This window comes from Phacochoerus africanus, chromosome 9 (genome assembly GCF_016906955.1).
Source record: "Phacochoerus africanus isolate WHEZ1 chromosome 9, ROS_Pafr_v1, whole genome shotgun sequence".
NCBI classification, from domain to species: domain Eukaryota; kingdom Metazoa; phylum Chordata; class Mammalia; order Artiodactyla; family Suidae; genus Phacochoerus; species Phacochoerus africanus.
Window position 1 is genome coordinate 113,228,944 of NC_062552.1, and position 26,079 is coordinate 113,255,022.

Genomic DNA, 26,079 nt, shown 5'->3' on the forward strand with positions numbered 1-26,079 from the left:
TATAACCGTTTACATGGAAAGTTCACAAGCACAGGGCTCAGCTGTGGCTGTGGTAGAGGCTCAGTGGTAACAAATCTAACTAGTATCCATGAAGATGCGGGTTCCATCCCTGGCCTCGCTCAGTGGGGTTAAGGATCTGGTGTTGCTGTGGGCTGTGGTGTAGGTCACAGATGTGGCTTGGATTCTGCCTTGGTATGGCTGTGGTGTAGCCTGGCAGTTGCAGCTCTGATTTGACTTGTAGCCTGGGAACTTCTACATGCTGCAAGTGCAGCCCTCAAAAGACCAAAAAAAGGGAGTTCCCGTCGTGGCACAGTGGTTAACGAATCCGACTAGGAACCATGAGGTTGCGGGTTCGGTCCCTGCCCTTGCTCAGTGGGTTAACGATCCGGCGTTGCCGTGAGCTGTGGTGTAGGTTGCAGATGCGGCTCGGATCCCGCGTTGCTGTGGCTCTGGCGTAGGCCGGTGCTACAGCTCCGATTCAGCCCCTAGCCTGGGAACCTCCCCCGCGGCCCAAGAAATAGCAAAAAAAAAAAAAAAAAAGACCAAAAAAAAAAAGGAAAGAAAGAAAGACAGTTCAAGTACAAAATCACAGATAATTCTCTCTAGTTTCCAAGAAAAAAAAAGAACCCAAAGGAAAACAACATACACACATACATACATACACACACACACACACACACACCAGAGAATGAAAATGCTGGACATCAATAACTTTAAAAAAAAAAAAAAGAGAAAGACCGTGACTGGAGTTCAAGTGTTCTAGGGATTCTGATTAACTTCAGGTTTTTGGTTAAGTATCTATATTAAATATTTAACAATAATCCTAGAAGATAAGAATAGACTCAACTTTTAAGTCAATAGTAGGAAGTAAAAATAAATCAACTGACTGAATTGCAACATGTTACCTAATTTAAACTTGACCTTTCTATTGCTAGGCAATTCTTTCCTTCATCAGCTCATTCTATCCCATTTCTTACAGTCTCAATTTCCAACTATTTCAGAGTACTCCTACAATATCCCCATGCTATAACATTCCCTGCCACTCTTCTAAGAAGTTTGAAGCTATCTGTATATCCTCATCTGGTCTAACAGTAACAGCCTTGTTCCAACAACTGAAGAAGCACTTGTCGTTCTGTATTGACGGGGTAGCCTCATTTGCCTCCTACAGATATGCTCCATTCTGTTTCATACTAAAATATCCTCCCCTTTTAAGGTAAGGCCTTCTTAGTTTCCAGTTTTGAATTACATATAATCCATAGTCAAAGACGGTAGAAAACTTAGCTTCTGCTTCCTTCCTATATTCTTTTCCCAAAATGATACTGAAAACTGGCTCAGGATAGGCATGATCATAGGAAGTTTCATAAGGCAAAGACTAAGTATAATTAATTTTCTTTACATAGGATCATCAAGTGGACACAGAATAAATATTTAAAGTCTTATTTTTTTTCTTTTTTTTACAGCAGCACCTGCAGCACATGGAAGTTCCCAGGCCAGGGGTCAAATTGGAGCTACAGCTGAAGCCTATGCCACAACCACAGCCACACCAGATCTGAGCCACATCTGTGACCTACACCACCGCTTATGGCAATACCAGATCCTTAACCCACTGAACGAGGCCAGAGATCAAACCAGCAACCTCACAGAGACAATGTTGGTTCCTCAACCTGCTGAGCCACAAAAGGGAACTGAACTCTTTTTTTATATACCTACTATCACTGTCTTACATTTGTAAAGGTTAGAAAATTGTGACAATTTACACTCAAATCTGAGAGCCACTTACCCTTTTTCAGTTTCCGGACAGCCAACATACAATGACTAGGAGAGAGATCCCATATTCTTAAAGTTTTATCATCACTTACAGTAGCACAGATGGGCAGATAAGGATGTGTTGCCAAACCCCATACTTCTCCTTCCATATGCCCCTATGAAGAAAACATAGTTAAGATCAATTTAACCTAAAGGTATCTGTAGTTAGACAAATATTTGTAGTTAAAGACAACGTTCAATAATACATGATAATGACAGGCTAATGAATAATAGATAAACCTAATAAGTTTTCTCTTTATTTTTTGAAAACACCTTAAAATACCTTTGTAACAACTTTTCATCACAGTTTCAATATAATCAAATTACCATTGAAGTTAGCTTCAAAACTGTATGGCATTTACTGGGTGGAAAAACAGGAATTGGTTGCCCTGAAATGTTAATAATTGCCATACAGAAGGGACTTCCTGCATGATAGAGCAAGGAGTGCTACAGACCTGCTCATCAGTGAAACTGGTGGAAATCATTAAAAAAAAATTAAGTCTCTGGAAATTGTTTCAAGGAGCTACAACAAATGAAGAAACATTTACTCAAGAAAATCTGCTAAATTTCATTAAGAACTGTAAAAGTTTTTCTATCTAAACCAAGACTTACTCCTTTTCTTCCTCATCCCAACTCACTGACATGAAAATTATAAAACATTGCTGAAAAAGCTAAAGATCTAAATAAATAGAAAGATCCCATGTTCATGGATCAGAAGATTTAATATTGTTAAGAGGCACTAGAGTTTCCAGACTGATGCATAAATACTGCTGCTACACTGTTGTATATGGGGGTTTTCTGCAGGGTATATATATATGAATGTACTTCTGTTGTGTTCATACATTCTCACTTCTCACACTTTTAATTACTATAGTTTTATATTATCTTTATTCCTAGCATGGAGAGTTTCTCAAAAATTTCTTAACTATTTTTGAATACAGTTTCTCTTCTACATGAATAAAAAAAAAATCTTTCCAGAATTTGTGAAAAATTTCATTAGGATTTGGATTATGATCATACCAAATTTTTAACTTACTGAGATCTTTTATGTCCTTATTAAATGTTATCATATACTTTTTTTTTTGTTTGTTTTTTTACCTTTTCTAGGGCTGCACCCCAGGGGCATATGGAGGTTCCCAAGCTAGGGGTCTAATCAGAACTGCAGCCGCCAGCCTACGCCAGAGCCACAGCAACTCAGGATCCAATCTGCATCTGCAACCTACACCACAGCTCATGGCAATGCTGGATCCTTAACCCACTAAGCAAGGCCAGGGACCGAACCCGCAACCTCATGCTTCCTAGTTGGATTCATTAACCACTGAGCCACAAGGGGAACTCCTGTTATCATTTTCTTAATATGAGTATTGCATATTTTTAGCCATATTTATTTCTGGTTACTATACAGTTTTCTTTGTGAGTATCATTTTTGTGTCATTTTCTAACTGGTCATTGCTAATATGCGGAAATACTTCTATATGGTGATTTTGTATATGTACATTTTATAGGACTCCTTAATTAGTTCTAACAATTTTTTAGTTTATTCTCTTGAATATGCAAGGCATAGGGTTATAATATCTGCCAATACTGACATCCATCTAGTGTTACTCATTTGTTTCCAACACTTATACCTTCTTTGTCTTGTTTTGTTTTACTGGATTGGCTAAGACCTTATATACAATTTTGGACAATAATGGTGATATCTGCTATCCTTGTCTTGTTCCTGATATTTAGGAGACAGTAAATATTTGAAAATCTTAAACCTTCTATAATAAATATCAAAAAGTAATAGGATGTCATTTATGACTTATAAAAATCTTTTCTCACAATTATGAAGTTGTCTGTGTTTTTGAATAGGTCCATCTATGGATTCATCTGTAAAAGTGTATTTGTGTTAGAGTTCCTGCTGTAGCACAGTGGGTTAAGAATCTGACTGCAGTGGCTCTGGTTCAGATCTGCACAGTGGGTTAAAGGATCCAGCACTGCCGTAGCTGAGATGTAGGTCACAAGATGCAGCTTGGATTCAATCCTCAGCCTCAGAACTTCCACATGCCATGTGTGTGGCCATAAAAAAAATGTATTTGTGTTAATATTTTCCCAGAGATCATAAAAACATTAACACAACTCTGTCACCTTTTTACTTAAAAGGATTATCATGATGCTGAAATTAAAAAGTAAGACACGAAAGTTTGACAGTTAATTTAATAAAAAATGTTTTGTTACTTGCTTACAAATTTACATTATATCAGGATAATACATTAACATTAAAGCATATGCAGTGTTCTCATCTATATGTGATCTTTAGTATATAAGAGTGAAGTGGGGGTTGGAGAAGAAATCAGTCTGTATTAAGAAAGAAGATAATTCTTTTGCAGGGTAAAAAGTGAATCCAGAAAGTATTCCTGTACAAAGATGGATGAGGACAATTTTTCATTAGGATAGATCTACCTCACCTGCCATGTTTTATAGTATGGAAAACATAATAAACATAGGAAACACAAACCTAAAAAATTGATACAACATTCCTGATGGAAATGTTAAAGAAGAGCTAATCCTGCTGTTACATTTTATATTTCTACTACACAATTCTTTTTACTTCTGGACTTTTAACATATCTTCACTGATAAATATTTTCAGTAATAAAATTTTAGTATACATTCTTTTTTTAACTTTTCTATGTGATAAACTTGAGAAAAAATGAACTAAACTGAAGAGTTTCATAGAAAAACAAATGCCTTGGGTTCAACAATATACTTCAAAAAAATAAAATTAAATATGAAATAAATGGACTGTATTAGATTAGTTACAACTGGCTTTTCTTTCTATTGGTTCCATGTTTTGCAGTAAGAAAGTACTGAAAATACTGGCAAATATTCCACACAATAGCATGCATATTTACTTACTGCATCTACTCAGTTATAATTACATTTAAAACTCCTTATAAATATTAACACTAACAAATATTTCCCTAATTAATTTAACATTTTTCACCACTGCCAACTTTTGGCTCGTATGTATTGAATCAATTTATACAAAGGAGAAAAAATGAACATTAAAAATTTAAAATTACCTGGACCAGAAGCGTTATTGGGCCACTTTTATCCACTTCGAGTATTTCACCATTCTTTGTGCCAACTAAAATATGACCATGTCCTAATGATATCGCACGTATAGATGGGTTATCTTCCAAGAGAAGACCTAAGCGTTAAATGGAGATGTTCTCTAGGTATGAAGTTACTAGACTACAAAGCGGTATATATTGCCAATGATGCTATTTTGACAATGCAAATCATATTACAAAGTTGCTTCCTCCTATACTTTAAGTACTCTAATAAATGCACCACATTTCCCCAGATCACTCACTCTGTTAATCTCAAAAGTACCACTTACATACTACATTTCTATGGTTCTATATAATCCCACATCCCCTACTACCGTCTGACAACTGTTTCTTTTCCTTTTACATTTGCCCCTTATCCATCTCCTGATCCTCTTAGAACATGTACAATATTCTGGTTAGAAATTTTAATTCAATTCATTAAGATTAATTATGTTTACTGTGCTCCAGGTAGGCTTCAGAGGTATACTGGTAAATGTGATAGAGTCAAGCTCCTGTCCTCACAGAGCATACAGTGAAGAAAACAGATCCAATGTGAGAACATATTTAAAAAGGAACAAAAGGGGAATTTAACCTTTTTGGGGGGAGGTATGGGAGAGGAAAAAATCACTCTAGACGAAATAATGACTGAGATCTGAAAAACGAGTATATAGTCAAGTAACTGGAGGAAGCAGGAGGGAGGAGAAAGGGAAAACTCTAGGCCAAAGTGAAAGCACAAAGAAAGGCCTGGAGGTCAGAGATGGTGTGACAGAGTGCAGTAATACACTGAGAGAAAAGACAAAGGAAGAAGAAAGAGCCTGCAAGGCTAGAGAGGGAGAGTCAAAAAACACCAGGTGAAACAAAAGGCCAAGTTTGAAAACAAATCCCTGACTGGAGGTAAATGTGATACTTAACAAGGCAATTTTCTTTGAAGAATTAAAAATGTTAGAAATTAATTATTAATAATCTTGCATTTGTTTATATTTTACTATGTGTATCACTGAAAAGAGATTTTGAAGGGACAGCAATAATTCTGGCATCCAGTTAAATGGCTTCTCTTATAGAACTCTGATGCCTATCTAGTATAGAAGGAAAAATACATTCCAAGTGTCCCATCTCAGTGATCACCCATGTTAATGAGCAATTAATCTTTTTTTCCTACAAAATAAATTAAATCTCAAGTCACCTTTTGATCCTGGGGCCAAAGCAGCTCTTTTTATAGCATAGGTCTTTAGACATCTTTCAAAAGAGTCATCCCAAAGAGCTACCACCCCGTCTTTTCCTCCAGTTACAAATCCCTATGAAAGCAAAAGGTTTAAGTTAATAAAGATCTAAATGTTATAAAAAATAATATTTTATACTGAAAAATGCTAGAGGAAAGAACATTTATAGCCAGAAGTTACAGTCTGAAAGAACACAAATTAGCATAAGAATCCATGACGTTTTTTAAACATGAACAAAGAATCTGCAAAAAAAAATTTACATCGACACTAAACATTCTACTTTTAGGATAAGATTTAAAACACAGTTTGGAATCACAGAGTAGCTCTACTACTTTCAGCAAGTTAACATATATTCTCCCAGAGTCTTCATAATCCCATCCTTTAAAAGGAGAGGATAATAATAGTAGCTACCTCATAGGATACAGGGATTATATATAAAGTACTCAAACAATTTTTGACACATATTAAGTGATTAATAAATATAAAGCTAATTTTTTTTTTTTTTTTTTACAGCAGACCTATTTCACTCTGTGTTAAAGAGTTTGCATAGAGGAAGAAAATACAGTCAGGAAGACTCCAGCTCACAGAGTTTTATTGGGTAGCTCAGCCAAGTAGAAAGGTAGTGTTCCTTTACTTGTGAAATGTTCTGCACTCCATGTTCAGCTTAAGTTTAACAAAATATCATTAGGTTACTTACTTTCTCCAATGCATGCATACTGAACACTGGCCCATCATGTGCTTTAACTGTTTTTACAAGAAAGACATCTCTCCAGATACACACGTCTCCTGTGGATGTTCCAGAAAAAGCCATCTCTTCAGTCCATCCATACACTGCACACATCATTGTGTCATTTTTCCCCAGTGTGCCTACGTAGCCTTTTCTTCCAATCAATCCTCCCCCTGGTTCATAAAAAATATTATGAAAGTACCACTTTCAAAATGTACAAAGTATAAAGCAATAACATTTCTTTTCTACTGTTGTTCTTGCTTAAAGAGAAAGACATAACGATAAGAGTTAAGGAAAAAAATACAGGTCTCTCAGTCAGTGACTTGGGCAGCACTTTGCTTGGCTGAGGCGGCCACACCCACGGCTGCTTTTCGGCCATAGCTTTTTGGATAAACGAAAATATATGCTAAGTCAGTTTTAATCAGTCTTTTGACTAATTAAAAAAATTATATTGACATATTTAATACAAAAAGTAACAAAAGCAATACAATAAACTCTTCTATATCAATTATCAACTTACATAAAATTACTAAAACAACCAAAAATGTATGCCATCCCATCTCCCTTCTTCACCCTCTACTATTCTGAATGTGATATTATTCTCACACATTCCTTTACATATATTTTACTACTTATTTATGAATTCTTAGGTAATATGTCATATTATTTTTCCTGTTTAAAATTTTTTACAAATACCATCCTGTATGTATTCTCGTGCATCTTGGTTTTTTAACCAACAATTAGTGGTTAAAATAAATAAAAAGATAAAAAATTTTAGTGCTGTACCCGTGGCATATGGAGGTTCTCAGGCTAGGGGTCTAATTGGAGCTGTTGCCACCAGCCTACGCCAGAGTCATGGCAACGCCAGATCCCAGCCGTGTCTGCAACCTACACCACAGCTCACAGCAATGCCAGATCCTTAACACACTGAGCAAGGCCAGAGATTGAACCCACAACCTCATGGTTCCTAGTTGGATTCATTTCCACTGCACCACGACGGGAACTCCGTGTGGTAGAGTTTTATACATATGGATTTGTACTTCTAGAAAACTCATTTTCAAAACGATGTAGCTTTCCATTATATAAATATAATTTTTTCCTATCAGTGGGGACTTAATAAAGTGGCTTCCAAGATGTTGCTATTGAAACGATGCTGCTAAACATTCTTGCCAGGGCTTCTTCTATAAAAGTGCAAGAGGAGGAGTTCCTGTCGTGGCGCAGTGGTTAACAAATCCGACTAGGAACCAAGATGTTGCAGGTTCAATCCCTGCCCTTGCTCAGTGTGTTAAGGATCCAGCGTTGCCGTGAGCTGTGGTGTAGGTTGCAAACATGACTAGGATCCCACGTTGTTGTGGCTCTGGCGTAGGCCGGCAGCTACAGATCCGATTGGACCCCTAGCCTGGGAACCTCCATATGCCGTGGGAAGCGGCCCTAGAAAAGGCAAAGAGACAAAAAAGAAAAAAAAAGTGCAAGAGGAATGGCAATAGTGTATGTGCAAAAGGAAATGCATATGGATGAGAGGTATCATCTCTTGCCAAATTGTTCTCCAAAGATGATACCCAATGTATACTCCCATTAACAATAAAAGGACTTCCTGTGGGTTCCCGCCTTTCAGGAACACTTGATATTATCAGACTGGGAGGTGTGAAATACCAAATGAATTGTATTGTGGTTTTAATTTGCATTTCTCTAATTATCAATGAGCTTTATTATAATTTCCTATTTTTATTAGTCCTTCATTACCTATTGATATCTTTTGCCCATGTCCCCAAGAAATACATACGCTATGCACAATTCAAGGGAGAGGGAGTAGAGTTCTGAACAAGAGACAAGACAACAAAATTCCCTGCTTTTATGGAGCTTCTGGGTAAAAGACTGTCAATAAACATGACAAATAGATAAAATGTGCAGCATATTAGACAATAATGGGTGCTATGGAGAGAATGTAAACACACAAGGGAGGTAAGAAATAAGAGGGGCTCATTTTAAGAAGGGTGATTAAGAAAGGCCTCACTGAGAAGCTGGTATCTATACACGAAGACCCAAAGGAGGTAGGAAGAGCAAGCCACACAAAAAGAATGCTCAAGACAGAGGGATCAGGAGTTCCTATTGTGGCTCAGTGGGTTAAGAACCCAATGTGGTGTCCATGAGCATGTGGGTTCCATCCCTGGCCTTGCTCAGTGGGTTAAGGATCCAGTGTTGTTGCAAGCTGTGGTGTAGGTTGCAGATGTGGCTTGGATCCAATGTTGCCGTGACTGTGGCTTAGGCCAGCAGGTGCAGCTCCAAGTTGACCCCTGGCCAGGAACTTCCATATGCCACAGGTGTGGTCATAAAGAGAAAAAAAGAAAAAGAACTAAAACAGAGGGATCAGCAAACACAAAGCCCCCAATGCAGGAACCTAACAAGAATCTTCAAAGAACAACTAGGGAGGCCAAAATGGAGTAACAAAGAAGGTAAATGTTTTTTATCTTTTCATGAGATGAAAAGCATCTGGGTGGTGGAAGACAAGATTTGGCACATCATTTATTACCAAGTTCATTCTGATTTCTGAGTTGAGAGTAATTTGAATAGTGGCAGGGATGAAAAGAGTTAGAAGGTTATTTTAATCATCTGGGCAAATGATAAGGGTGGCACGGGCCTGGGGTAGATGGAAGATAATGAAAAGTAGTCATGTTCCAAATGTATTCACAATACTGTCTTTTCTTAACATGGCAGCCAGAGTTGTTAATGAACTTGCAAGCACTGAGGGAGGAAAATTAGACTCCTCTCAAAATAATAAGATAAACTGTAAATTCAAAGTGTACACAACTGTGTGGTGTTTCAGTGCATAGGTAAGAAGAGAAATTGATTAGCAACTGAAGGATAGAGCTGAAAGAGGGGTTTTGTTTGGTTTTATTTATTTAAGATCAAGAAATAAGATCACGATTTTATGCTTAAGGGAATGAGTTGGTAGAGAGGGAAAACTGATGGTACAGGGGAGAAAAGGAAGCAAAGTTGGAGTGATATCCTCGAACAGGTGAGAGATGGGATCCAGCACACAAGTGGAGGGATTGGCTTTCACCAGAGCACAGAATATCCATCCAAAGCAGGGTCAGCAAACTATAGGCTGCAGGCCAAATCCTGCCATCACTGTTTTTGTATGGTGCCCACTGGAGCAGAGCTGTGGTGGTGACGTCAGTTTCCTTCTCTGCTCCCACAGCCTGCCTCCTTGACTTTTGGCTGCCACCCAGCAGCTGCCCAGGGCCTGAGCTGGTCACCATCTACACCCTGAGGACTTCGCTAATGGCCACTGCTGGGCACCCAGCAATGAAATCACAGTCTAGGAGCTGTTCTGCCTCTGGCCATCTGCCCAAGTTGATAAGGCAGCACTTTTCAGGAGGAAACAACACAGTATGATCGATGTGTCACTAGGGCAGAGTGAAGCTGACTATGGTCTCTCCAGCCCAACCTGTCAGTCCCAATCACTGCAGAGCTGATCTTGGAGGGAACGTCACCAGTTAAAGGCAACTGGGTGCAAAGTGAGTAAAGCAGTGCAGCAGTTTTCTCTCTTGTTCTGTAAGTATCTATATAATAGTCTCCATTTTGTCCTTGGGTCTGGAAAGTCTAAAACTTTACTGTTTAACCCTTTTCAGAGTTTTCCACCTCTAGTTTAGATAATCATTACTGAGTTTTCTGATACACACAACATAACTGGTTCATATTGTATAAGGTCATATTATCGTTGTATTGAAAAACTTTCAGTGGCTCCTGACCCACCAGCCACGGAAGAGAGTTCAAATTCCTTAGAGGAGAGGCTAATTATTTGTAACTTGGAATTCTCAAAGCCTAGATCTGGGCTAGGAGGAAGAACCTCCCTTTTAGTCTCAGTCCTAAGTAATCTTTAACTTAGTTTTACATAAAGCTATGCATTTAGAGGGCTAGACAGATGGCATTTATTAGATTAATAAAATGGTTACTTATTTCCCAGTTGACTAGTGAACCCTATGATCAGAACTCCCAAAGTGAGGAAGACTGAAGTGGCCCAAAGTCTTAACATTTATCCTTTTATGGTTTAACTTCGGGTTTCCTATGTGTCTAATCAAACTTAAGGAAAAAAAGTTATTCAATTGACAATCTTTTCATTTCAAGGCTATTTACTTTTTTAAAGTGTCTTACTTCAAACAAATTTATAGTTTTTTTTAATGCAGCAATAGTAATAAGGATTACTTGCTGGATATCTGCAATTTTAAGTGATTAAGACATTCAAAAGTTTTGTTTAAATGTATGGGAATAAAAATTACCAATGTGAAGATACTTCTTTTTACTTGGTAAATGTCTACATACTATGGTCTCTTGAGTTTGTGAAAAAGTATTAAATCTTAGTCTGAAAATTGACTCTGTCCTGGGTAGTTTAAAATCTGAAAGTTAATTCAACTTGGGAAATATCCTCACTAAGCTTATTCTCTTCTAACTATGTTTCACTTCTCTCTATATCTATGTATTTTATTTGAAAGGTTTAAGTGTACTGAGACTTTGTTAAATTGGTGGAATTTATAAGTATACTATTCTATACAAAAAGAGACTTTTAATTTAATTTTATTCATTTATTTATTTATTTTGTCTTTAGCCTTTTCTAGGGCCGCTCCTGCGGCATATGGAGATGCCCAGGCTGGGGGTCTAATTGGAGCTGTAGCCACCAGCCTACACCACAGCCATGGCAACTCGGGATCTGAGCCGTGTCTGCAACCTACACCACAGCTCATGGCAATGCCGGATCCTTAACCCACTGAGTAAGGCCAGAGATCAAACCTGCAACCTTGTGGTTCGTAGTTGGATTCATTAACCACTGCGCCACGACGGTAACTCCAAGAGACTTTTAATTTTAAAATGGGAACTTTTTCCACAGTAACTATATTATTAAATGATTAAAATAATATATCATTCCACTTCTGCATCATTTTATAGCACATAAAAATTTTGACACAATTTTTTATTTTCAGTTTAGACTAAAAAACATGTCTTTAAGAGAAGGAAATCTGGACATCACTCGATTAATCTCATAAGTTAAATCCTTTTGCAAATAGGAATACCACATCAACACAGCCAATAAAGGATGAAAAAATAAATCTTAACATTTGTTTGCAAGGTACCAAGACAACTGTGAATTATTTGAAAAAAAAAAAACCTTTCATTTTGGATAACTTTAGATTTTCATAAAAATGCAAAGATAACAGTGTTTTCATATACTCCTTGCCCGCCCAGTTCCCTATAACATTAACATTTTACAATACGATAGACTAGCTGTTAAAACTAAAAAAAAACATTTGACGCATTACTATTAACTGAACTCCAGACTTCACTCGGATTTCTCCTATTTTTCAACTAATGTCTTTTCTGCTCTAGGATCCAATCTAGGAGACCACATTGCACTTAGCCACATCACTTTTACAAGTAATAGTTTCTTAAGTTTCAAAGGAGCAAAAAGAAGCACTTCCTTACCTGCTCTACGCCAAAATTTCATGTGTTTAATTCCGGCTGTAATTAATTTATCAGGCACGTACGGGTTCATCTTTACAACAAAAATCTTATCTTTACTTCCTCTGAAATAAATACCAAAATGTTTTAACTCTGAAGACAAATCTCTTCTGTAATAATCTGTTGCCTCATCCATACCCTATCTTGATTACCATACCCATTACTAAAAGCTTGGCTCACTTGTCTCTCAGGTTTGGGCTCTGTAAACACTGACATTCGTTATTTTGTCATTATTTTAATTTATTAACTCTTCTCAAGAGCATCTTAAAATATTGGGACAGTGAAGATTAGCCCTCTTTTGGATAGCACCTACTTCAGTACTATACATTGAGAGGGCCATTTGTGGCATGAATGGGTTAAAACATTTGTTTTATAATACTCTGTTACTGCTTAATATAGCCTTTCCAAGTCATCCAAATTCCTCTTTTTTTTTTTTTTTTTGTATTTTTTAGGGCCGTACCTGTGGTATATGGAAGTTGCCAGGCTAGGGATCGAGTTGGAGATGTAGCTGCTGGCCTACACCACAGCCACAGCAATGCCAGATCTGAGCCACGTCTGCAACTTAGACCATAGCTCACAGCAACACTGGATCCTTAACCCACTGAGTGAGTTCAGGGATTGAACCCACGTCCTCATGGATACTAGTCAGTTTCATTACCTCTGAGCAACAATGGGAATGCCCCAAATTCCTCTTAAACCATCTTTTATTTGGTTAAAAAGCATTTATTTATATTTTAAAAGTGCTTTTATGTCTCACTTTAATGAAGAGAAAGTTAAAAAAATGAGTCTCTGACACTGTTGACTATTTCCTCCTTTAAAGCAACTGTTTTTTTTTTAAACACTTTTAATACTTTTTAAAATTAGAGTATAGCTGACTTGCAGTGTTATGTTAATTTCTGCTACACAGCATAGTGACCCAGTCATACATATACATTCTTTTTCTCATACTATCTTCCATTGTGTTCTACCCCAAGAGACTGGATGTAGTTGCCCATGCTGTACAGAAAGACCTCATTGCTTATCCACTCTAAATGTAACAGTTTGCACCTACTAACCCCAAACTCCCTGTCCATCCCACCTCCTCCCTCTCAGCAACCACGTCTGCCCTCCATGTCTGTGATGTGTTTCTGTTTCATAGATAGGATCATCTGTGCCATATTTTAGATTCCACATATAAGTGATACCATGTGGTATATGTCCTTTACTTTCTGACTTACTTCACTTAGTATGAGACTCTCTAGTTGCATCTGTGTTGCTGCAAATGGCATTACTTTGTTCTTTTTTATGGCTGAGTGGTAAAAGCAATTGTTAACATTTGTACTACTATAAAAATAACGGTGCTCACTGTAGAAAATTTAGAAAATGAAAATTATAATGGATAAAATAAAAATAATCTATAGCTTCTTTGTGATATATGTATTTATGTATCTTCCTTCACTCAAATATCTAATACGAATATTTTATCATCTTTTCAATAACTACAGAATAGCTTATATTATGGCAGCATTCATTCTACCTATAAATAGAGATTTAAATAATAGCTCCTTCCATTATCATATTATAGTCACATAAAAAAGTATGTTCACAAGGGCTAAACCTACAAATGAATCCTGAAATCATTTGTATTTTTACATTGATTATGCTATTTATTTGATGGTAATAAGGATGGCAGCAACAAAAAGTTGCATGTTTGCTTGATTTCAAAAATATTATAACTGTAAAAAATTTTAAGTCCAAAGTAATTTCAGCATTTTGCCAATGAGATATCAAAATTTTTTCTCACCTTGCTAGTGAAAGTTTCTCTCCTTTTTTCCAGTCCCACAGCACAATGGTGTGGCTATCATCTATTCCAACTGAAACCAAACGTTTCCCATCCGCTATGAAAATTAATGAGAGATTAACAATTAACATTCAGAAGATAAAAAACAGTACATAATCTGATACCACAGAACCATATTTAAAATTTTATAAAACAATTTTTAATGTTAGGCATGCATACAGCTATTTAAAAAAACCCCAAAATTTATAAGAAGAGGGAAGAATAGTCTCTCTACACATCTAAGCCTATCTGCTGACATTTTCTCTGATTTCATTCACCTCATCTATCCAGCAGCTTGAGATGGGGGAAAGGAAGAAGATATGAAAAGTGGAAAAAAGAGACTTAAAAGCTGAGAAGGAAAGAAAAAACTAAGAGAGGAGGACAGAGAAATGATACATGCCAATGAAATTCACCATAGGAACTCTGCTGTGATTTAAGAAGTTATAGGGATTATGAAAAGCAAGTCATAGAAAAAGACATAGGTTACAATTACATATTACTGTTGATGTGACTGTTTCTTTGTTTTGGCCATGCCCGTGGTGTGTGGAAGTTCCTAGGCCAGGGAGCAAACCCGCACCATGGCAGTGAACAGAGCCATAGCAGTGACAATGCCAGGTCCTTAACCTGCTAGGCCACCAGGGAACTCCTAATGTGACTGCTTTTAGTGAAGGTCAATTATTTTAGTTATTACCACTATCAAGCAATAAGTAATGATTATTAGACAAATTATTGAGATAAGTCAGTCACACTGGCAGCTGTGCATGTATTTATAGATTATAAAGGCTCAATCTATAATAAAATGTTTGCTATTCTGCCACACTTTTTGCAAACCTCAATTAGTTCATTATTGCTACCAGTGGTATTTTTCTTGTTGACTCCCTTTGTTTGCCAGTTTCTTGACCTTTGGCAGATCCTCGTATGTGTATATACATTCCCCCCCACCCCCAAACTCTACTATAACTATCTCTGCAGTCAAAGCAGCAGAAAGCATATATTTACTGTTTTTCTTTTTAGGGCTGCACTCACAGCTTATGGAGGTTCCCAGGCTAGGGGTTGAATTGGAAGTGTAGCCACTGGCCTACACCACAGCCACGGCAACACTGGGTCGTTAACCCACTGAGTGAGGTCAGGGATCGAACCTGTGTCCTCATGGATGCTAGTCAGGTTCATTTCCTCTGAGCCATAACGGGAACTCCTAAATTTATTGTTTCTTAATATAAAATTCTCTGTTACTGGTATTCCTCCCCATTCCTAACCCACACCCTGGCTTTCATTGTAAATCTATCTGTAGCTGTTAAACTTTTAAATGTGTAACAAAGAGTTAACATGATTTGAAATTATTTTGAAAAGATAGCTTGGGATTGTCACTTCATAGAAATGTTATAAAACAAATATTTCCGTTCTCACCTCTTTTTGTCCTAGCTTTCACCTTAAACATTTTCAAAGTTTACTCTGTTGCTGTAAAATATTGAGATCAGGGTTTGTCTGAAGTGGGAGATACATACCACTAGATGTAACTGACATGGTTTCAGAGGTTATTTAGATAAAACATCTTTTATTTTAATAGAAATATCTTCATAATAGTGGGTATTAAAAATTATACTTATTAAAGTATAATTATAAACCAGCTAGCAAACTCACACTTTCATAGCCTTGACTGGTTAGGACAACATATCCACATTTGATAAAAACTGTGAGGTCGTCTTTAAATGACAAGTTTGGGCAATATTGATTTAGACTAAAGTGTTATGGATTGCCTCTGCATTCTGATCATTCTTACTGAGATAGAAAACTGCCTTACCTGAGAAATCAACAGCACAGACACCATATTGGTGGTAGCCCTTTAATATCGACAATGGTTTAATGGTCTCCGTATCCCATATGTGAATTGTGGGATCCCTACCTACCTAAAACAGAATTATAAAAGTCATTTTATACAATTAAGTCATTTGTTTTCACATCTATAAAAGAAAATAAATAAAACAGAAGACTTTACAGCCTTTGTCTTGTTTGCTATAGACATTTATCAAATAAAAATTATGAAGCAGACTGTATATGTGATCATTTTTCCCCTTACATTTGTGGTAAAACTAATGAGACTAGGCTCATTGTTTCTAGAACAATTTGGCTCCTAAATCTTATCCTATGCTTCATCATTAAAGATAATGTTTACTGAACATCTATTATTTTGTAGTATTACTATGCTAGGTACAATGAGCACTAAGACAGTCAAATAAATTTTGCAAACTTACTGGGATACAAGATATTTTCAGTTACCTAAGAACACCTAGTAATACATGCTTAATGAGGATGAAAAGGCTGCAGAGAAAACCTTCACAGGAGAGATGACACTTGACCTGGGCCTTCAAAAAGTATAGGTCTTAAAAAGAGAAGATTAAAAAAAAGAAGCAAGCAAGCAAATTCTAGGCTAGGATAATGGTGTAAACAAAGAACAGAAGGGCTGGAGTTCCCACTGTGGCATGGCAGGTTAAGGATCCAGTGTTGTCTGGGTTAAGGATTGGGCATTGCTGCAGCTGTTGAGAAGGTTGAAGCTGTGGCTTAGATTCAGTCTGTGCCCTGGGAACTTTCAAATGCTGTGAGTGTGGGCAAAAAGAAAAAAAAAAAAAAAAGATACAGAGGTGTTAAAGCACCAAGCAGTTTAACAAAACTTAATTCCTTTTTTTTTTAGGACCATACCCATGGCATATGAAGGTTACCATAGGGGCCGAATCAGAGCTGTAGCCGCCAGCCACAGTCACAGCAACACAGGATCCAAGCTGTGTCTGCAACCTATACAACTCACAGCAACACTGGATCCTTAACCCACTGAGTGAGGCCAGAAATCAAACCTTCGTCCTCATGGATGCTAGTAAGATTTGTTTCCACTGAGTTTTTTGTCTTTTGTCTTTTTAGGGCTGCACCTGCGGTGTGTGGAGGTTCCAGGCTAGGGGTCTAATAGGAGCTGTAGCTGCCGGCCTACGTCACAGCTCATGGCAATGCTGGATCCTTAACTCACTGAGCGAGGCCAGGGATTGAACCTAAAACCTCATGGTTCCTAGTCAGATTCACAAAACTCAATTCTTAATTATTCCTTTAGACTCAAGTAATCATTGTCTTTATGCAGATAAGAAGAAACAATAACTCTGTCTATAAAGATACATCTTGAAGTAACTAATATAGATGCTAATTATCATTGATTTTGAGATTGGTTTTATATAAAGATATAAAAAACATTGCAATCAGTCAATGTTTCACTAAGTCATTAACTGGTTTCCTTTGATTTCTCTACAGATATACTGTTTTCTATATAAGCTGGAACTCCAAACCACCGTGTTGAGTTATATTTGGTTTAGGTTTTCATAGGTGATATGAATCAGACCTATTAATACACTTTCTGTTTTTCTCTTGTTAAGCTGTCTTTTTGTTAGATTATTGGATAAAACCTAGGATGAGAAGAAGTCAGGTTTTATCTCCCCTTCTTGGGTATCCAGGGATGTCTTCTGGGTATACTGACTTTTAATTTAATACGGCCTGAATTCCCTAAAATTCCAGAATCATGGAGTAAACGACCAGTTTTTACATTGCTTTCACTTCACTAGTAATGAAATAATGTCCAAACTCCTTTCTATATAGTACAATGGGTATATAAATTGTGCATTTCTGGGTTTTGTTTGTTTGTTGTTGTTTTTGTTTGCTATACCAACAGCATGTGGAAGTTCCCAGGCCAGGGACTGAACCCATGGCACAGCAGTGACAACATCGGATCCTTAACCTGCTAGGCAACTGGGAACTCCCATAATTGTTTTTTAAGAGGAACCGTTTATTTAAACTAAAGGTGAAGGTAAATGATGCCCCTAGGGGCCCTGGCAACCCATTTAATTAGTTCTTCCACTAATATCCATCATGTACGCTAAGATTTGAGTACTCTGGCCTGCTCAAAGTTCTTAAAACAAACTGTTTTATTTATTTATTTTTTTTCTGTCTCACTGCTAAACATTATATAACGCACTTAGAACACTTTCCAAAACCTCCCATCAGAGGGAGGTAACTACTTAACTCAAATGTCATCATCTCTATGAGGGTTTCCCTGATTCCATGAGGGACAATTAATCAGTCCCTTATTACATTCCAAGAAGACTTTAAATCTCTCTCTCTCTCTCTTTTTTTAACTTATAAAATTTTAAAATATATTTTTATTTTTAAATTTTTATAATAATAATAATAAAATAATAAAAAATAATAAATATATCTCTACATTAGTGGTTCTCAGGCAACATTTCATACTATTTGGAGACACTTTTGGTTGTCACATCTGAGATGGGTAGTGTTACTGGCATCTAGTGCATAGAGGCCAGGGATGCTGCTAAACATCCTACAATGCACAGGAGTGTATTGTACACAAAAATGCAATTATCCTTATAACAAAGAATTTTCTGGTCCCAAATATCAATAGTGCCAAGGTAAGAAGCCCTTGTATCATAATTTTCTTGCATGTTTGTCTCCTCTCTGCCCCTGAGTATAAATGATTTACCATGGCGAAATGTTACATTTATATTCCCAGCATATTTCCTGGTACCCAGCAACGTTTTATGAATGGAGAAAGGAGGGAGAAAAGGAGGGAAGGAAAAGAAAGAGAAAAAGAAAGATGGAGGAGAGGCACAAAGAGAGGGAGGGAGATGGGAGAAAGAGGAGCGGAAGAGTTTTCTCTCTTTTCAGGGAAGCTATATAGGATGATGCAAGACAGCCACGCTCATCCTCAATACATCCTAGAAGGTATACTTAGATAGTGTTTAAAGGCAGACAGACTAAGGGCTTTAGGCTTTATCAATTATTAGCTAAGAGATCTTTGAGAAAATTATCTAATTTCCTTAGACCTAAACTTCCTCACTTATAAACTGGGGGAAATGGTTTCACGCTCATAGAAGTGAGGGGAGATAAAATAAATATACTTTAAGAAACTAGGAGGGGTGGGATTAAGATGGCAGAGGAATAACACGTGGTGCTCACCTTCTCCTACAAACACATCAAAAAAACCCAAAAAACCCATCTACATGTAGAATGACTGGCATATAACATCTATAGAATGCTGGCAGAAAACTTTAATCTTTAAAAAGAAAAAGAAACCCTCCACATAACTGGGTAGAACAAAAGGAAAAAAGAGAGAGAAGAGAAAAAAGAAGAAAAGAAATCAGGATGGGAACAATACTCCTGAGAGGGAGCTGTGAGAGAAGAAAAGAATCTACATCCCAGGAGGCCACGGTCATGGAGGAAGACCCTCAAAGCCTCAGAGAAAAGTGCAGCAGCCAGACTGAGCAGGGCAAAACAGAAAGGGTGCTACACAGACCATCAGCACCACTGCCTTCGGACCCCACAACCTGAGATACTCAGGCAGAGGCTGGGTGCCGAGACTCAGGCTTCAGAGGTCAGTTCCAGGAAGAGGACTAGGGTTGGCTTTGGGGAGGCAGCCTGAGGGGTGAGGGAGCAGTGTGCCATAGGCTGGGGAGTGAAGCATCACAGCTGAGGGAACACAGGAGGAGGTTTGGGCCTATAGGAGAAGCAAGGCACCACTGCTGGCGAGGGAGAGAGGAAGAGGGGAGGAACTTCCATAGGAATATCTTTCTCTGCACATGTGTGCACTCTCAGGAGGCAGAGTGCCTCTTGCATGCGCAGGGGGAAACTGCCCCAGGCATCTCAGACTCCAAAGGTAGGCATGGCCCACCACCACCAGGGAAACAGGAACAGGTGTCACCTACAGCCCGGGTCACCTCTGGAGTCATGGCAGAGGAGGGCACTGCAACCACCCATTGCCCTCACTCCTCTGGGAGTGCACATGCCCTGCTGTTGCCACTGACAAAAGCTCTGGGTTCCACCTATACCTCAATGAGGGTCACTATAACTTCCCAGGGCCCTGCAACCAGGAGCAGCCTGTGCCACCTCCCAAGGGTCCTTGCCACTGTCAAAGGCCTAGCAACCAGGCACTGACTACAGGCCCTGCCCACTGCCTCTGTCTTCTTGGAAGCAAGCACAAGCCTTACACCAACACGCCCCCTATCAATGGGAAAACAGCCTGCACACTGAGGAAAGAGACAGCAAGCATCCAAACCAAAAGCAGCAGCCAAGACAAAAATAAGTAGCCATCACAAAGTACCCAGGGGCATTCTTCCATATAAATAGCCCTCTAAGACTATAGTAATTGTTTTCCCTAAACTCACAGAATAAGAAAAATATAAACAAAATGAAGAAGATCAAGAACCATTCCCAGTTAAAAGAACAGGAGAATTCCCCTGAAGGAGCAAACAATGAAACAGACCTCTGTAGTCTAACAGACCCTGAGTTCAATAAGGAGATAGTGAAAATAATGATGTAATTAAGAGCAGATAAGAACAGTAATGAAGATTACTCTAGAAAGGAACTAGAAAATATAGGGAGGAACCAAGAAAAATTAGGAAATTCTTTTACAGAGATGTGAGCTGAATTAAAGGCATTGAAAAGCAGAATGAATAATGCAGAGGAAAGAATAAATGAAGATAGAATAATGGAAATGACCCAATCAGGACAGCAGACAGAAAACCAAATGAAAAAACATGAAAACACTCTCAGAGATCTATGGCATAAAATAAAGCAGGCCAATCTATGCATAATAGGGATTCCAGAAGGTGAAGAAAAAGAGGATTGAAAATACATCTGAAGAAATTATAGCTAAAAATTTCCAAATCTAATGGAAACAGATATCAAGATACAGGAAGCACAGAGGGTCCGAGACAAGATGAACCCAAACAGACCCACACCAAGACGTATAATAAAATGGCAAAAGTTAAGGGTAAGGAGAGGATTCTAAAGGCAGCAGGAGAAAGACAAAGAGTTAATTGTAAGGGAACAACCTAAGGCTATCAGCTGATTTCTCTACAGAAACACTGCTGTCCAGAAGAGAGTGGCAGGATGTAGTCAAAGGTCTTAAAGGGAAAAATTTGCAGCCTAGCATACTCTACCCACCAAGATTCTCATTTAACATAGAAGGAGAAATAAAGATGTTCTCTAAACAAGTAGAAACTAAGAGAATACAGCAATACGAAACCCATTCTAAAAGACATACTGAAGGGTCTCCTCTAAATAGGAAAGAAGTAAGAAGATATAGAATGGAGGAAATCACAACTGGAAAGTAATCACTTAACTAAGCCAGTATACAGATCTAAAAGGAAAAAAAAACCTATTTGTAAAAGCAATGATAAACACAAGAGAGAGCAAAAGGATAAAAATGAAGATGTAAAACAGGACATCAAAATCATAAAATGTGAGGAAGGAAAGTTAGAAAACATATATATGAGAATGTGTTTGAACCTATATGACTATCGGGCTAAAGCAAGTGAATATAGGAAGGAGTTAACATACTTGAAAAACAGGGCAACCACAAATCAAAACCAAACAATACATTTATAAGAACTAAAGAGAAGAGGACACAAGCATAAAATAAAAGGAAATCGTCTAACCAAAAAAAAAAGAGAGAAAAGGAGACACATAGAAACAACCAGAAAACAAGGTTTATAATGGCAATATACATATTTATCAATACTTATCTTAAATATCAATGGACTGAATGTCCCAATCAAAAGACACAGAGAGGCATAATGGGTAAAAAAACAAGAGCCTACAATATGGCACCTACAAGAGACTCACTTTATGGCAAAGTACACATACAAATTGAAAGTGAGTGGAAGGAAAAACATACTTATGCAAATGGAAAAGACAGGAAAGCAGGAGTTACAATACTCATATCAGACAAAATAGACTTTAAAACAAAGGCCAGTTCCCATCACGGCTCAGTGGAAACAAATCTGACTAGTATCCACGAGGACGCAGGTTTGATCCCTGGCCTCGCTCAGTAGGTTAAGGGTCCAGCATTGCTGTGAGTTGTGGTATAGGTCACAGATGTGGCTCAGATCTGGCATTGCTGTGGCTGTGGTGTAGGCCAGTGGCTATATCTCCGATCTGACCCCTAGCCTGGAAACCTCCATATGTCTTGGGTGTGGCCCTAAAATAGACCAAAAAAAAAAAAAAGGAAAGTGTTATCTGTTTGGAGTTCCCGTTGTGGCACAGTGGTTAACGAATCCGACTAGGAACCATGAGGTTGCGGGTTCGATCCCTGGCCTTGCTCAGTAGGTTAATGATCCGGCGTTGCTGTGAGCTGTGGTGTAGGTCACAGACATGGCTCCAATCCCTCATTGCTGTGGCTCTGATGTCAGCTGGCCCCTAGCCTGGGAACCTCCATATGCTGTGGGAACGGCCCAAGAAATGGCAAAAAGACAAAAAAAACCCAAAAAAACAAAAAAACAAAACAAACAAAAAAAACAAAGGCATAAAAAAGACAAAGAAAGACACTATTTAACGATAAAAGGATCCATTCAAGAAGAATACATAGGAGTTCCTGTTCTGGCTCAGTGGTTAACAAACCTGACTAGTATCCATGAGGACACGGGTTTGATCCCTGGCCTTGATCAGGATCTAGTATTGCCGTGAGCTGTGGTGTAGGTTGCAGACACAGATCTGGCATTGCCGTGGTGTAGGCCAGCAGCTATAGTTATGACTGGACCCTTAGCCTGGAACCTCCATATGCTGAGGGTGCAGCCCTAAAAAAAACGAAACGAAAAGAAAAGAAAAGAAAAGGATATTATACTTGTCAGTATATACATCCCTAATATAGGAGCACCCAAATACATGCAACAAATACTAATAGACATAAAAGGAAAAGCTGATGGGAATGCAATAATAGTAGGCGATTTTAACATCCCACTCACATCAATGGACAGATCCTCCAGACAGAAAATCAATAAAGCAACAGAAATCCTAAATGTCACAATAGAACAGTTAGACTTCACTGATATTTTTAGGAAATTACATCCAAAAAACCCAGAAAATACATTCTTTTCAAGTGCACATGGAACATTCTCAAGGATTGATCACATACTGGGGCACAAAACTAACCCCAACAAATTTAAGAGTATAGAAACTATTTCAAGCATCTTCTCCTGATCACAATGGCATGAAACTAGAAATCGACCACAGGAAAAGAAATGAGAAAAAACTGACTACATGGAAACAAAACAACATGCTACTAAAAAACCAATGTGTCAACGAGGAAATCAAAAGGGAAATAAAAAATACCTTGAGGAGTTCCCGTCATGGTCCAGTGGTTAACGAAACCGACTAGGAACCATGAGGTTGCGGGTTCAGTCCCTGGCCTTGCTCAGTGGGTTAAGGATCCGGCATTGCCATGAGCTGTGGTGTAGGTTGCAGACGTGGCTCGGATCCCACGTTGCTGTGGCTCTGGCGTAGGCTGGTGGCTATGGCTCCGATTAGACCCCTAGCCTGGGAACCTCCATATGCCAAGGGAAAGGCCCAAGAAATGGCAAAAACACACACACAAAAAAAAAAAAACAAAAAACCCCTGACAAATGACAATGAAAATACAACCACTCAAAATGTATGGGATGCCACAAAAGCACTTCTTAGAGGCAAGTTCATGGGGATACAGGCCTTCCTCAAAAAAGAAGAAAAATCCCAGATCAACAACTGAAACTACCACCTAAAAAATTAGAAAAAGAAGCACAAACAAAACCTAAATTCAGCAGAAGGAAGGAAATCATAACGATTAGAGAGGAAATCAATAAAATAGAGATACAGAGTTCCTGCTATAGCTCAGTGGTAACAAATCCAATTAGTCTCCATGAGGATGGGGGTTTGACCCCTGGGTCTGCTCAGTGGGTTAAGGATTTGACACTGCCATGAGCTCTGGTGTAGGTCACAGATGTGACTCAAATGTAGTGTTTGCTGTGGCTGTGGTGTAGGCTGGCAGCTACAGCTCCAATTCGACCCCTAACCTCAGAACTTCCACATGCTTTGGCCTGAAAACACAAAAAGAAAAGAGAAAAAGAGGATTGAAAAAAAAGAGAAAAAAAAAGCAATAAAACCAAGAGCTAGTTCTTTGAAAGGGTAAACAAAACTGACAAACCTCTGGCCAGACTCACCAAAAAGAAGAGAGAACCCAAACAAGCAAAATAAGAAATAAAAAAGGAGAAATCTCAAAGGATCCTGCAGAAATACAAAAAAACATAAGAAAATACTATGAACAATCATATGCCAACAAATTTAACAATCTAGAAGAAATGGACAACTTTCTAGAAATATACAGCCCACCAAAACTGAATCAAGAAGAAATAGGAAAATAAAAATCGTATTAAAAAAAGAAGAAATAGATCATTTGAACACACCCATCACTAGAAATGGAACTGAATATCTGGTCAAAACTCTCCTTACAAACAAAAGTCTGAGACCACCAGATGGCTTCACAGGCAAATTCTACCAAACATACAAAGAATAACTTATACGCATTCTTTTTAAACTTTTACAAAAGACTGAAGAAGGAACACTTCCAAAGACATTCCATGAAGCCACCATCACCCTAACACCAAAACCAGACAAAAATACTATCCAAAAAGAAAACTGGAGGCCAGTATCTTTGAAGAATACAGATGCAAAAATTCTCAACAAAATTTTAGCCAACCAAATCCAACAACACATAAAAAAGATCATATGCCACGACCCAAGTGGGTTTCATCCCAAGTTCACCAGGATGGTTCAATATAGGCAAATCATTCAACATCATACACATCAACAAAAGAAAAGTCAAAAACCACATCATCATCATCATCATTTCAGTAGATGCATAAAAAGCATCTGACAAGATCCAACATCCATTCATGATAAAAACTCTTACCAAAGTGGGTATAGAGGGAATGTATCTCAACATAATAAAAGCCATTTATGACAAACCCAAGCAAATGTAACACTCAACAAAGAAAAGCTGAAAGCCTTCCCACTAAAATCTGGAACAAGACAAGAAGGCCCACTCTCACCATTTTTATTTAGCATAGCATTGGAAGTCCTAGCCATAGTATTCAGAAAAACTAAAGAAATAAAAAGTATCCAAACTGGAAGAGAAGAGGTAAAATTGTCACTCTATACAGATGACATGATACTGTATATAGAAAACCCTAAGGACTCCACACAAAAACTACTCAAAGTGATCAACGAATTCAGCAAAGTAGCAAGATACCTGATTAATATTCAGAAATCAGTAGCATTTCTGTATACTAAAAATTAAATACTAGAAAAGGAACATTAAAAAAAACAATACCTTTTAAAATCACAACACCCAAAATTAAGTACCTAGGAATAAATCTGACCAAGGAGGTGAAAGACTTATATCCTGAGAACCATAAAACATTAATCAAGGAAATTAAAGAGAATTCAAAGATATGTAAAGACATTCTATGCTCCTGAATTGGAAAAATATTGTTAAATTGGCCATACTACACAAAAGAATCCTCAGATTTATTGTGATCCTATCAAATTATCCATGATGATTTTCACAGAACTAGAACAATCAAAAAAGTTATATGGAATCATAAAAGACCCAGAATTGCCAAAGCAATCCTGAGTGGGGGAGGCACCAAGCAGGAGGTATAACTTTCCCAGACTTCAGACAATATTACAAAGATACAGTAATCAAGACAGTGTGGCACTGGTACATAAACAGACATAGGGACCAACAGAATAGAATAGAGAGCCCAGAAATAAACCCAGACACTTACGGTCCGTTAATCTTTGACAAAGGAGGCAAGAATATAAAGTGGGAAAAAGATCTTTTTAGCAAGTGTTGCTGGGAAAACTGGACTGCTGCATGTAAATCAATGAAACTAGAATACACCCTCATAACCATGGCTTAAAGACTTAAACTTAAGATACCATAAAACTCCTAGAAGAGAACCCATGTAAAAATTCTCTGACACAAACTGTACAAATGTTTTCTTAGGTCAGTCTCCCAAGGCAATAGAAATAA

The 26,079-nt window shown here is 37.8% G+C and overlaps 1 protein-coding gene across 1 annotated transcript in view; it reads right to left on the reverse strand.

Annotated features, from left to right (window-relative positions):
- Positions 1-26,079, reverse strand: part of EML5 (EMAP like 5) — a 197,929-nt gene that overhangs the window by 74,710 nt on the left and 97,140 nt on the right. The window contains exons 15-21 of the mRNA XM_047797659.1: positions 15,985-16,090; positions 14,148-14,241; positions 12,329-12,429; positions 6,821-7,023; positions 6,087-6,198; positions 4,874-5,001; positions 1,781-1,922 (exon numbers count right to left, since the gene is read on the reverse strand). Coding sequence (XP_047653615.1) covers positions 1,781-1,922; positions 4,874-5,001; positions 6,087-6,198; positions 6,821-7,023; positions 12,329-12,429; positions 14,148-14,241; positions 15,985-16,090 — 886 coding nt within the window. The remainder of the gene's footprint in view (positions 1-1,780; positions 1,923-4,873; positions 5,002-6,086; positions 6,199-6,820; positions 7,024-12,328; positions 12,430-14,147; positions 14,242-15,984; positions 16,091-26,079) is intronic.